Source organism: Canis lupus, chromosome 11 (assembly GCF_048164855.1).
Source record: "Canis lupus baileyi chromosome 11, mCanLup2.hap1, whole genome shotgun sequence".
Lineage (NCBI taxonomy): Eukaryota > Metazoa > Chordata > Mammalia > Carnivora > Canidae > Canis > Canis lupus.
Genome location: NC_132848.1, coordinates 10,000,001 through 10,014,819, shown reverse-complemented (window position 1 = coordinate 10,014,819; position 14,819 = coordinate 10,000,001). Strand labels below are relative to the sequence as shown.

General features: G+C 38.9%; 1 protein-coding gene across 7 annotated transcripts in view; it reads right to left on the bottom strand.

Moving 5' to 3' along the window:
* Positions 1-14,819, bottom strand: part of MSRB3 (methionine sulfoxide reductase B3) — a 178,419-nt gene that overhangs the window by 87,131 nt on the left and 76,469 nt on the right. For all 7 annotated transcript variants that reach the window (XM_072843137.1, XM_072843139.1, XM_072843140.1 and 4 more), the window contains one exon: positions 4,832-4,860. In XM_072843137.1, the coding sequence (XP_072699238.1) occupies positions 4,832-4,860 (29 nt within the window). The remainder of the gene's footprint in view (positions 1-4,831; positions 4,861-14,819) is intronic.

Below are 14,819 nucleotides of genomic sequence, written 5' to 3'. Positions count from 1 at the left end.
TAAGAAATTAAAAATGACAAAATCGATTTGAAGCAGCTGAAAAGTTATTGTCAACATAATCTCCACATTGGTAAGATTCTGGAAATGTTTCCTTTATTAACATTTCTTGAGAAAGACTTACTATGCGAGGCAGCCTGTCTCATTTGCTCACAAGCTTTCAAAACTCTAGTTCTACTATATTCAAATTCCTCATTTCCCTTCAACTTAGTGACCACCATTAACAGTCCACTGTATTTTGCACTGCCCTTATGTTTTTGCCTCAAGCTTGAACTGATTATATTCTTTGATTTCCTTACCCTAGTGTAGAGTCCTTTTTATACAGATCTTAAAAGCGACACTAGCTGCTTTTTGTTCCTCTGGTTTTTTGTTTTTTTTTTTTCTTCAAGATAATTATATTCTGTTGTGCCTTTTATTATCGTGTCTTTTAGGATCTCCTAACCTTGTACACTCTTGGGTTTTATTTAATAGTGAGCTCCCTCCTCTACTCTCCACACTAAACCATGCTCATTAGGTTTCTTAATCCTCCATAATTTGCTTTCATGAAATCTTATACCTTTGAGTTGCTGTGTTCTATGAGCCCATTTCCTTAGTAAAGCTATTCCGAGCAGCCCAGAATCAACAAGCACTAAACATAAGCTTATTCACTTTCTCAGCCAACATGACTCTACAGAAGAAAGAAAAAAAAATCTTTGTTTTGAATGTTTATGGACCATGAAACTATACCATTTTAACTTGAGATTTTATTTTCTCATCCAAACGTTGCCTGAGAAGGTTAAGAACACAGAATTAAACTCCAGGCAGTCCTTAACATATAGTTATTAATTTATAGGCTTAGGGTTCTTCTTGGTCAGAAGAACTATTCTGCTTTAATAGAACAGAAATAACAGTATCCTGATGTTTTGTAGTGACTGGTAAATTCCAACTACATCTTTGCCTTATACCCAGAATTGAGGAGAAGAAGAAAACATATTTTTTCAGTTATTCTGCAAGAGCTCTGCTTTTCCAAATGGGTTGTTTTCAAAAGACATGTGCACGTTCTTGAAATCTGACTGCACAGTCAACTCTGCTCTTCTCAGCAGTTCGTCCTTTGCTTTCTCTTCCATTCTACTCATCACTAGCACCTTTGCTAATGGATGTGTACAGAAGGGCGAAGAGAGCATGTATGTTGTTTTTGTTTTTAACTTCTTTTGGTTAAATCTTAAAAGCAACAACAAAAACACTTGGTAGTGAATTGAAAGAGTTAATGACGTTTCCAGAGGTGCCTATAACTTATTCAAGCAAAGTTTACACTTCAACCCTGTGCATGTTAACTTGTGATCCTCCCCATCCAGATGATAGAAAGCAAAGCCAGTAATTTCTTTATTTAATTGGTTTGCATCCACACACTGACCTCCAGGGCTCTGTTTACATAGCCTATCATGCAATATGCTCCACAGTTCCCTGCCTCTTTCAAAAGCATGTTTCTCCTGAGATTTGATATATAGCTTTCATGTTTAATCACTACATTAAACTCAGTGCTCTGCTTCCTCTAGCATCAACTAATTTCCCTTCTTGGGAGGTGGGGAGAAGAGCAGAGCTTCTTGCTACTTCTGAACATAAAAGGAAGTCTGTTTAACTCTATTAGTAAAATCACCAACTACACACGATTGCAGGCAAGCAAGATTATTACATCAACTGGGAAACAGTATTAAACTCCTTTGGAAAGAAGGTAGGTTGATTGCTCTCAATCAGCAAAGCCAAAAACTTGAGGTGATTGAGTTATAAACCAACAGAAAAGAGTTTAATCAGTATGTACCTCACAACACAGAGGACATATAGCTAGAGTGTTAATCGAATTAATCTTGAGGACAGAACATTCCTGGGGTTCTTGGGTCAGAATTAACTCAATGCTGCTACCGTCTGCTTGAAGGTTTTCCTAACCTTCACCACAAATAGAACTTTTGATGTCTCTTTAGCTGAATGTAGACATGGTAATGTCACGATCCTTTCCATAAAAATCTGTGAGTCATATTTCTGAGACAAAAACCTCAAAAAAAAAATAGTTGATCTCTTTCACTAAGTCAAGGCAATCTATGATCTTCAGGCTTTAAAAATGACATGAAATGTTTGTATTTTAGTTTAAAATATTTCAAGCAAAAAAAGAAAAGTGAAATGAATATGGCAAATTATTAATAATAGTAAAATCTAGATGATGGATATATGGATGTTCATTATATCACACTCTATTTTTATATGTAGTTGAAATATTTCATTATAAAATTTTTGAAACTTAAAAAAAACAATCTGTTTGTGGATTTGCTTTTGTAGGAAAAAAATTGATACAATTTTGATTTAAAAAAATTTAAATCACTCTCTAGGTTGATCGTTTGGATATGTATTCAACAACTGACATTTTTCACCGTGTGCTGACAATGAAAACTTTCCTTCCCTCCTCATGAATCTCACTCCACAGTAAGAAACTCATTTACACAAATTGCAAATGTGCAGTAAGCTCTGCATAAGCTGAGCTCCTTCCTTGGGAGGGGAGATACATATACATGTATATATATATATATATATATATATATATATATATATATATATATATGTAAAATTTTACTTTGAAATATTTTCCTCTATGGCTAGTCATTGACCATACTATTTATTTTTAAGTGTTTTTTTTCTTAGTAAGATTGGCATCTTCCTTCATTTAAAAATCTTACTTTGTCAGGAACACTGTTACAGCTGTATACAACATTAAGCAGAGCTAGTTTACTTTCTGTATTTGATGAACAATAGAGAATCTGAACCTATTAAAGTCATACATTTAATTGTTCCAATATACCATCTTATTTCTAACCAAAATTTGCATGATATAGCATGCCAAAGAACACAGTTCTAGCTTCCTTTGTCATGATTCCCTCATTCGATACTAAGCTAAAAGAGCTTATAAGAAAACATAATTACCTGTTTCTTAATTTGACCATCTGAATTCTTTCCACAACATATTTAAATTCAAAATTAAAAGAATAAATAAACTTTTAATCAGTATTCCCTTTAAGATTTTTCAGAGTACAGAACTTTGTAGTTTTCAAAGACATACAGATGTTGTCCATGATAAACATTTTTTTAAAAATTAGGACTTGGAAAAAATAAAAATCATGAACACAATCTTTGGTCACAAGAAAGATGTGTGCCTGTACAGATGCTATAACTATCACTACAGGAATATAGCAGCATACTTTAATTTGGATTTGAAAATTCAACATAAATTTTCTGACTTTGACAATAGCTGCCTAATATTTCAATTTTGTACACTATTTCCAGGTTTCACCTTCAAAATGAACCTGGTGGGCTTTTCCATTTTTAAGAGCTATGTTCCTATATCCTAAAACCAGTTTCTGACCTTTAGGGAATTAAATCAAATCATGGCAAAATAGGCTCTTAATAAATATCTGGTGACTTACTAGCAATGATATAAAAAGACATCCAACTTTTATGTAAAAAATCATTCTCCATCAATTTTCTTCATTTATTTTTTATTATACATAAAGATTTTAATATCTAAAAAAATGACAAAGACTTTTCACCTTATTTTGGATCACCTCCTATGAATCAAAAAAAGTCAAATCATTGATATACTGCCACCATGTCTTTAGTCTCCATTTAGCCAATCTTGAAAACCAGAAATGTTTATCTTATGTTCTCACTGTCAGATGTGATTCAGAAGCCCAAGAACACACAGAATGGAAAGATTTCTGAAATCATGGCTCTCAAATCAGGTAAAATTGTTAACTCAAATGTATAGACTTCATACTTAAAGAGTCTCACCAGTTGGAGGCACTCATAAAGGCATACAATAAAAGAAAGCTTTTAAAGAAGAAAAGCACATTAGCTCCTTAACACCATGATCAAAAAGAATATATAGTCCTTAGTTCCTTTGTAAACATAATAAACGAAAACATTTTTAAGTTAAAACATAATGGAACTCAAACCAGAGTAAGAGTGTTACTTTTAAATTCAATAAATTGTATGATTCTTTGCAAATTATTTTCTCCTAGAATTGAAAAATCCATGTTTATTTATCTATTAACAGTTCACCAAAGGGCATAATTCCTTTGTACGAATATGAGACCATTTTTGCGCTTTAATTATAAACACCATTAGACACTCTGGAGCCCATAAATCTCAGCAAATGACATAAAGACACAGTCAAACCTAAGGATTATATAGCTACATTCATGCTTAGTGAAAAGAAGACATCTAATGAGATTGATATGCCACTGTTTCTGAAAATGTAAATTTTCTCTTGATAGACACAAAAATAATGGCTTAAGGTGCTTTTAGTTTTCCATCACCCCCTCCAACAAAACAAATTTTTAAAAAACTAACAACTTCTATTTCCATTGGCTAAATCTCTGTATAGTTTTCATATTTCTAGATTAGTGCTCACTTCAGCAGCATGTATATAATAGTTTGCTGGATTAAATGTATCTGATGACAAGTCACCTGCACATAATCTTCAAAATTACTCAAGATGCTTTGTCTACTGAGAGAATAATATTCTATTTTGAGCAGTAAGTATGTACAACTTTCACTTCTGCTTTTAAAATGAAACTCTGCAGATATAGATCATTTAAGGCTTATTGTAGAACTATCAAGAATCCCAAAGTGAACATCTCAAGTTATGATTCCAAGCAGCCAATAGCCCTGCTTTGAGGTAGGGTTCATGTTTTGAAAAGAGGCTGCCTCGTCTGTTTAAAATCAAAAAGGTTCTTGATCTGATGAGTTACTCCTCAGAGAATAATGTAAATAAAATATACTCAGAATAACATTACTAATGTAAACATACCTGAACCGGAGTCAAACTTGCTTTCTGACCTGCAAAGAGAAAGAAATTTTTTACGATATAAAAATCGCTTATTAAAAAGCAACTGTTGCTTTGTGGGAGGGGATGCAATGGTTATCGATTTCAGTACATTGGTCAACAGGGAAAATCGCTTTTTAAAATGTACATACATATCTGTTTTAACTATTTTCGATGTGTGCATTATCCTAGGTCCCCTGAATGTGCACATTATCTGTAGAGATAGCACAGTATGAAAACGATATTAACTTTTTAACTTGTTTTGAGAGGAGGAGGATAAATTGTGAACCAAAAAAAAAAAAAAGGCAGATTAACTTGTTTCTGTAATATAATAAAGCCATAAAAAACTCAAATTTAAATTTATCCTCTTTACTTATTATTAAAGATTTTCAATTATTCAACACCAAGTAATTTTTCACTAAGTTCTTCACTGAGTAAATGAACCTAGTAACCCCATACATTTAATAAAAAGGAGGGGAAAAAAAAACCTGAGCCCTTGTGGGAACATTATGTTTCAGATATAGGTTAATACTGGTTGTAAATTCAGAAGCCTTTGAAGCTCTCAGTTCGGCTGTGGGAAAACTTCTGTTGGGTAATTACTCTCAAGATGCTGCTGATGTGCTGTCAAGCAGAATTAACCCTATGACTAGGCCTATCTACACAGGCTACTATAAGACAGCATTGTCTATATCTAGCTCTCAAACCAATTAGTGGGCATGCTCCAGTCGGATTTATATCACACATTAACAATCAATAGTATATACGTTCACAGCTGCCACAGCAAGATACAAGAACCCACCAGCAGGAGTCCTGTTAAGGGATGTTACATTGACAGAGAAGAATTTTGTTTTTTTTCCTGGGGAAATGTAGTTAACTAAGTGGGAAAGGAGATTTCTTTGAAATTATGCCAGGGTGCCAAAGCACTTTTGGAAGCAGTGGCTTTCTTTACCTAAATTAGTTTCAAGAGAAGTCATCAAAGGGGAGAGAGGAGGAAAAGGAGAAGCAAGAAGCAGCTTCCTTTGTCCTAAAAACCCATTTTCTCAAGTATTCTCAAAGTTTCACCTGATACTTAACCTAAGTCAATAAAACAAAAAGAAAAGAACCAAAAAAAAAAAAAGGGTATTGTGACCACCAGGGTTATCGACACCAGCGCTGTGAGACAGGTGCACACTCTTCCCAAGCCCTGGCTATCCACGGTCTTCTCTCAATCCTTAGACACCCTGACTCCTCCTTCAGGTGCAGACCACTTTTGCTTTTTGTCCTCCCTGCTGTTCTGGAAGGCCCTGCCGCATGCCTCTTCTCTGTTTCCAGCATCCCTGAGCTCGAGTATCCCCCGCTGACCTCCTGCCGGCGGGCTGGCCTGGCCTCCGCGGGGGTCACAGCTGCACACCTGCCGGCGCTTGGACGCCACTGTCCCTTGCGGGTGACCCCGGCCCCGCACACATCCTTCCCGCTGGCATGAGAAGGAAGAGCCCACCTTCCTGCTATGGGTCTGTCCACCTCTGAGCTCAGATGCATTCTCTCGCCTGGCCCCGGGCGGGAGGGCTGACTCCTCTCTGCTGTGTCCTCAATGCCCAGGTTCCCTGTCCGTCCTCTCCTGGCCTGGAAGTGCTCAGGCACCAAGGCAGTGCCCTTCTTCGGGTCGCAGCCCTACTCCTGGCATCCCACTTTCTTCCCGCGGAAGGATAAGCTACACCCTCTACTGCATGTCTTCTCCCCTTGATCTTCCAATACATTCACCCCCTGAGCCCCTACGATGGATGTGTCCTTGCTAAAGCTGATCACTAGCTTCCTATTGCTACACCCAAAAGCCCTGTTACAGTTCCTACTTTACCTCAACTAACAGGCCATACACCCTGACTGTTGTACTGGGACCTCCAACCATATATGTATTAAGCTGAGTTCAAAGTCTTTTCCCTCAAATGTAACTCCCTGCAATATGACATTGAAATCGGATATCATGACATTGTTCCAGTGTTCTCCTGCACCCCCGATTGTCAGGTTAGTCACCAAGACCTGCTGATTCTGCTACCTTCTCCTCCTCTCTGTTCTCACTCTTACCATCGCTGGGCCTACTACCTTTGGCTCAGGATCTCATAACTGGTATCACACCCTCCCTTCCAATCTTTTATCCCATCAGCTGCCAGAAGTTTGCAAAACACTAATCTGATCACATTACCAAAACCTACAGCACTGCTTTCCAAACTTGGGTCACAAATGGACCCAATTAGTGGGTTATAAAATTAATTTAGTGGATTACAACTAGTATTTTTTAAAAACTGAAATAGGATAGATGGGAGGCCTGGGTGGCTCAGTGGTTGAGCATCTGCCTTTGGCTCAGGGCGTGATCACAGGCCGCCGGGATCAAGTCCCGCATCTGGCTCCCCGCAGGGAGCCTGTTTCTCCCTCCGCCTGGGTCTCTGCCTCTCTCTCTCTCTGTGTCTCTCATGAATAAATAAGTAAAATCTTAAAAAGAAAAAGGAATGGAAAAGAAGACAAACGCACTTCACATAATGAGAACATGCGCAATTCTGTATAACTTGGGTGTATGTATGTACCTGTGCGGCGCGCACGTGTGTGTGTGTGTGTGTGTGTGTGTGTGGCATTCTCTACCCAAATGGCCCTGTGCTGGCTTCCACAGCCTAGGTAGGTCCTTTCTTTAAGTTGGGTTGTGCTACTAGCGTGTGTGTACCTCCAGCCCAAGGGGTGGCCAAAAGCTATTGCTTGAAGGGGGGAAATTGGACCTGAGGGCAGAAGAAGGGGGAACAAAGAGGACATGGAAAGGTGCCCTCCCTATCCTTCCACATTTCTGTTCAGAGAAATCTTAATTCAAACCCTTCCAAGACAGTGGGGAGCTGGAGCACCTAGGGGCCAGAGATTGCCCCTTAGACCAGGTTGGCACGGTCTAGATGGCCTTGGCACTCAGGTGCCTGCTGGTGGGAATACAAAAGGGGCAACGACAGGACAAAGAGAAGAGCTCTCCCTTTTCCCAACCCCATGAAGAAGAAAACAGAGGAGGTGTCCTCTGACAGATCCCACGGCCAGTGGAAAACAAGGCTGAGGGAGCCTTCTCCTCCTCTCCTCTCACTTGGCCTAGTTGCCATTATCCCTGCAGTTCCCTAGGATGAATAATAGTCTTTCGGTGGAAGTCTAAGTTAACTTTACATTTGTACTATTCTGGGGGCATCTGGGTGACTCAGTGGTTGAGTGTCCACCTTTGCCTCAGGTCCTGGGATCGAGTCCCACATCAGGCTCCTGAAGGGAGCCTGCTTCTCCCTCTGCCTGTGTCTCTGCCTCTCTCTCTCTGTGTCTCTCATGAATAAATAAATATTTTTAAAAGTACTATTCTGTTATTTGGTATCAATGGCTTTACACACAATTTTCACTGTTTCTCTTATAAGGTGCATTTGCCAAGGTGGGTTTTGTAATAGTTTATTGCCTTGATTTATAACTTCTTAAATAATTAGCTCTCTTGTATCCCATTTGTATCTTGTATCTCTTGTATCTCTTGTATCCCATGCCCAGGCCCTGCAAGTGGTAAGACCAGGCTTGGTAATAAATCATCATGTAAGAAGGTATGTCTACTATGGGTCAAAGACGAAAAAGTTTCAAGGCTACTGACTGAGGGATATCAAGTTCACACTCCTCTACATAGTGTCTGAGGGGCTCTGGTTCCAGGTCTCCTACTCCATCTCTAATCCACACTGTATCCTTCACTCTCACCCCAGGAAGCTGTTGCCATATTATCAGCCTGCATCCAGTACCCTCAGCCTACAATGCCCTCCCCACAGCTCATTACTAATGAACTCTTACTCAACTATGAAGACTTACCACAATTCTGACAGCCCCTTGCCTGCCCCCTTGCCTCCCAGAGCTCCTTGCTTGCCTCTCAGTTACTCCATGGTGTGGGGCCTGGCACAGAAACCACCACACTGTGTGTCACAGACACTAAACTCAGAGAGATGCAGATTGCATCTCATCCGTCTTCATATTCCCAACATTTATTGCAAGCATGTGGCATTTAAGAGTCATTAAAAAATTGTAGTAGGAATTAGCACAGGAACAAATGAATCTGTAAGTTAACCGACAACTAAAAATAGGTTCAGTGGCCAAAAACTCTATAAAATGCCACTTCTGAGATGTTAAAAAAAAAAATCATATCAAAAGACTGGTATTCCTCAGACCATCTTACCTTCTCCAGAGATAGCTGGTCAATATGTAAAATATACACACAAAGTGCAGAGAAAACACCTTCACAGACTAATTAATGATGTTAGGTGTCAGTTTAAAAACAAGAATATTTTTAGAATTCTCACAGTACTGAACCTTCAAGAAACATACAACTACTTCATTAACAATTAAGATTTACTAAGAGAGTTAATACTATCATGGTGCGGGTTAAGGAAAATTGGTCCCATGGTATAAGTTCATTCAGATTTCTCAGATTTTTACTTACACACATACACACACAGGACACAAATTATGTCTCTATTGTACTAAGGACTGTGATCATCTCTACTTCTAAATGCTCTTTAAGAAAGTAATTAAAGTACAGATGGGAATAAACAAATGGCAAGTGTGAAAAACTTCACACAGAATACAGATTATACAAGAAAGGCCGAAAGGGATGTTCATCCATTCATTCCAAACCATGTATGATGTGCTTATTCCCAGCAGCATACTAAGCCAGATGGCAGGAATATAAAAATGCATGAAGTAAGGTTATGTGGAATATAAGATGCACAAATAGAGTTGTGTTTCCACAGACACTCAATTAACCCCTTGATTACATGCTCACATCTGAGCTTAAAGCTACTCAACTAGTGGCTCTGGCGATCACCAAAAGATGGCAAATATTACAGCGCACACTGCTATGGTATTCCAATATCCATTCTCCACTTCTTAATTTTAGAAAGAGACTCTGTCTGAGTTTTAGATGTCCTAGTTTTAGGACACATAGGCTGCCTAAGTAAGATACTTTTCCCACAATATTTCCTAAGTCTCTTGTAGCCACTAGTGACCATGTGACTAAGCTCTTGCCAAAAGGATGAAAGCAGAAGGTGGTATGCATAGCATCTGAGTCAGGCCCTTCCACAGAGCTGCATCCCTCTCTTCTTCCCACTGGCTGGAATGTAGATGTGATTCCAGGAGCTAAAGCAGCCATTCTTAGATCCTCCGAGAAGCTGATATCAGAACATCAGCCTTCTACCACCCCTCATGCTGAAGGTATACACATAATAGTAGCACCACAGCAATCCTGTTACTGTTGGAGCGCTTGTAACAACATTACCACACTAAAAAAAAAAAGAGGCTTAAACTAAAACTGCCAAAATTTTAAACCTGAATAGTTTTATAAATCTGAGAATAGGAGAATTTAAGTATCATTATTATTTTTAAAGATAATTAAAGTATATAATGCATACATTCTTTTGATAATAGAAATAGAACTGTAGATTTTCAAAAGAAGGAAATTTTAGTCTTCGGTTAGAGTTCTACATTCCTGCACAAATTTATAAAACTACTATTCTCTATTTTTTTTAAGATTTTTAAATTTATTTCTTCATGAGAGACACAGAGAGAGAGAGGCAGAGACACAGGCAGAGGGAGAAGATCGATGTGGGACTCTATCCCGGGACTCTGGGATCACGCCCTGGGCTGAAGGCAGGCGCTCAACTGCTGAACCACCCAGGGATCCCCCACCATTCTCTATTTATAGGAAATAACTCAGTGTCCAGAAAGTTCTGTGTATTGAAGTCAAAAGTTTTTATTTATTTTATTATTTTTAAAAATTTTATTGTCTCTTATGAGGAACCTACAAAGTGTCAAAGAAGCTGCTTTTTGCTTGGTCCAATTGCATTAAAAATTTTTTAGGGCAGCGCCGGTGGCTCAGCAGTTTAGCACTGCTTTCAGCCCAGGATGTGATCCTGGAGACCCGGGATCGAATTCCCATGTCGGGCTCCCTGCATGGAGCCTGCTTCTCCCTCTGCCTGTCTCTGCCTCTCTCTCTCTCTCTCTCTCTCTCTCTAATAAATAAAAATAAAATCTTTAAAAAAAATTTTTAATGAGAATCATTAAGTAAGTATGAGCTACATGAAGTTGATGGAGTCAGCGTGCCAAAAGGTTTTAGATAACATGTAGAAAAGTGAGGGTGCTGTTCTTAGTGTTTTTAATTGATGCTAATCTAAGATTCTGACTCCAGAAATTATTAGAGGGAAGAAGGAGTAACAGACTGATTTCTGCCTATAAGGTCAATCATATATGACAACTTCATACGCAGGACTTTCTAGGACAATCCTGGTCAAATAACCTGTTCTGCTGTCCCCTTAACATAGGAGAATATTCAGAAATACCAATACTTCAGGAACCTATTTATAAGCCTAAGAATTTCTTCTTTCTTTAAAAGTAATTCAAAGGCTTTCACCAAACCCAAGGCTAGTAATAACAGCAGTGAATATCTATGCCCCTTTTGGCTATATAAACATAATATGCTTCCTCTGCCTTTGCCTACTTAACTTCTAATACTCTCCAGTAGTAGCTGTATTATCAATTCTTTGAAAAGGAGTGGCCAGACTACATTAAATCCCTTGAGTTTATACTTGGGACCACTTGTTTATACTTGCGCACCACTTGTTCCTTCTTTGCGCTCATCAGATTTGTGATTCCCCATTTCCCATACTAAAAGAGTTCAATAATTGTGGCAAACACCATTTGTTGCCTATCTAAAAGCCAGTCTTCCTTTACCCTGAAGCCAGAATTCCAATTCTGGAAGGGCGCTTAAGGTGTGTCCACCCCAGGAATGAATTGTTATTAGGCTCCACCACTGTGGCAATCCTCCTGGCTTTGCCAGTGGCTGGTTCTGGGACAGGCATGTAACCCAGTTCTAAGCAGTACAAGGTACAGGGAGGTCTGCTAGGACACTTCTTGGAGAGGTTTTTCTCCCTGAAAAGGACAGGGGTGATTTAGGGAGAAGGCCCTTTTCCTACTCTCTCTCTCTCTCTCTCCTCACCCCTCCTCACCATTTCCTGCCTTTGAAGTTATTATGTAAGGATAGGACACTTAGAACCACTACAGCAATCCTGTAAGATTGAGGGGAAGGCCCAGAAAATCACAGAAATGCCCACACAGAACTTTGATACCATTCCAGTTCCAGAACAGCCTTTCTCAAGAGTTTATGTTGAATAAGTCAAGTCTGTCATTGTTAAGCCACTTTTATTGGGGTACTTCTGTGACTTTTAACCCAATAGATCCTGATACCGTAACCAAAACAGTTCTAGGTTATATCTACTTATTGTGTTGAAAACTTCAACCTCTATGTCATATTTTGATGATAATGATGCTATAAATACAAAAGACAGGAAAATACACAGAAAAGAAAAAAGAAATTTAAATGTTGAAAGACATGTTAGCTACCACAACTAAAAACTAAGAAAAAGATACACATAAAAGTGTCCATTAACTGCATGCTCAATTAAAAAAAAACTGACAAATAGAAATCAAGAAAACCCATAAATTTAGAAATCACAATAGCAAAATGGCAGCAAAGTGGAGGAACTTGGCTCCAAGATGCTTCACATGAGCCTGTTAATGAGATTCTCACGTTCAGTGACTGTTCCTCTTTATTGTAATTGTTCCTCTTTATGGACAGTCTCCTCCTCTGGGTGCTCTAACGCACCGCAGGTAACATGCCCGTGTAAGCTCCTGCTCCCCACAGGCACAATTCTGCTTCCACACGTCTGGTCTGGTGTTTTTGTGTTTTCCCTGTAACCAGGCCGTGGCACTGTCACCGGGATCACTGCTACGCTGATATGCTTGTTGGAGACTTTATGCAGAGGAGTGGTGTCGTCTGTGAAGCATTTACTATTGAGGTGATAATCATGAGAGAGGCAGCCAACAGAGACAGACAGACTAGAGCCCAGCTCAGGTCCACCACTTGCTACCCAATGTGATTTTGGAGAAGGTAATTACCATTTTAAGTCTCAGTTTTGCGCTATATAGGATGGAAGTAATATATTCACCTTTTACAATTTTTGTGTATAATACTATGAGATTCCTCAGTCAGGATTTGGCTTGTTTTAAAGGCTGAGTAAAGGGTAAGTCTTTATCTAAGCAAAAATACTAACTAAAGTTCACCTATGGCTACAAATACAACTCACAATATTTTAGCTAAATAAAAAATAGATATATACATATATACCATATTATAGGAAGAATGTATTATGCTGCTTATGGTCTTAGTTGGGGTACGATTTTAACATGAGTTCCAAAATGATGTAGCAAAACATGAGTGAATAGCAATAAAAATAACTGAAAATGCTGGAAATATTTAAGAGGGGAGGCTAATGCAAAAATAATATAAATTATTTATATGTTACAGTTTTTTTATATTGTTATACAACATAGAGAAGAAATCTTCTTTGTCCTTAAAAACACGAATGAAACATTCTCTAACTAAAATAGTTGCACAATGCACTCAACAGCACATTGTAGTAAGAATCAAGAGACCTGGAACCTAGTTCAGAAACCAGGACAAGTCATTTCACTTGTGAGCCCCATTTTCCTCGTTAATAAAACAAAGCATTTGAAATAAATCAGTGTTGCTCCACACAAACTATTCCATGGAAAAGTAAGCTGTCTAAATTTTTCTGTAGTTCCCAAGAATAAAGAAAAGGAGAGGGGATCCCTGGGTGGCTCAGTGGTTTAGCGCCTGCCTTCGGCCCAGGGCGTGATCCTGGGGACCCGGGGTCAAGTCCCGCATCAGGCTCCTGCATGGAGCCTGCTTCTCCCTCTGCCTGTGTCTCTGCCTCTCTCTCTGTGTCTCTCATGAATAAATAAATGAAATCTTAAAAAAAAGGGGGGGGGGAGGAAGAGGACAAGTGAGTGTGAGGTGATAAAATTTTGTATCTGTAGAACTCAAACCTACAGAAGAATAAGACTGAAAAAACAGACCATTCTTAAGCCCATTTTTGGCTCCCAGCTTCCACAACTGTTCTGTAGGCCATAGTGATAACTGCCTTCTTTAAATTCCATTATCATTTCCTGGCTGCATAATTCACATCACTTAATTATATGTTTCCTTTAAAATAATTTGTTTCTTGTGTATATTTATATTGCTAGGGAAAATAAAACCTTTAAACTTAAGATACTTTAGCTATTAAAAATAAACTCACAAGGGGCACCTGGGTGGCTCAGTCGGTTCAGCATCTGCCTTCGACTTGAGTCATGATCCCAGGGTCCTGGGATTGAGCCCTGCATCGGCTCCCTGCTCAGTGGGGAGCCTGCTTCTCCCTCTCCCTCGACCCTGTTCATGCTCTCTCTCACTATCTCTCTCTCTCTCTCTCTCAAGTAGATAAATAAAATCTTATAAAAAGGAAAAGAAAATAAATTCAAAGCACTAAAGAAAGCACTGTTAGAAGGAATAGGGTACACCTTCTTCATATCATGGGTTGAACTGCGTCTTCCCCAAATTTTTATGTTGAAGTTCTAACTCCTACTACTGTGACTGTATTTGGAAATAGGGTTTTTAAAGAGGTAATTAAGTTAAAATGAAGTCACTCAAGTGGACCCTAATCCAACATGACTGGTGTCCTTATGAGAGAAGGAAATCAGGATGTAGATGCACCCGGAAGGAAGACCACATGAAGACACAAAGAAGACAGCCATCCACAAGCTAAGAAGAGAGACCTCAGAAGAACCCAAGCCTGCTGACATCTAGGTCTGGGTCTACGAGGCTCCAGAGCCGTGACACCATAAATTTATGCTGTTTAAGCCTCCCAGTTTGTGGCCCTTTGCTATGGCAGCCCTAGCAAACCACCACGCTTCGTTTCTTCCCCAGCCAGATATTTAGCAATCTCAAACCTCCAATAAAAGCCAAAAACCCAGAAATTAGCTGGAAATAAAAATGTCTACAGCTCTTATACACTTTAACCCATTTTAGGTACAATATAATTTTGATTTCTCTATTCTCCCTCGTTAT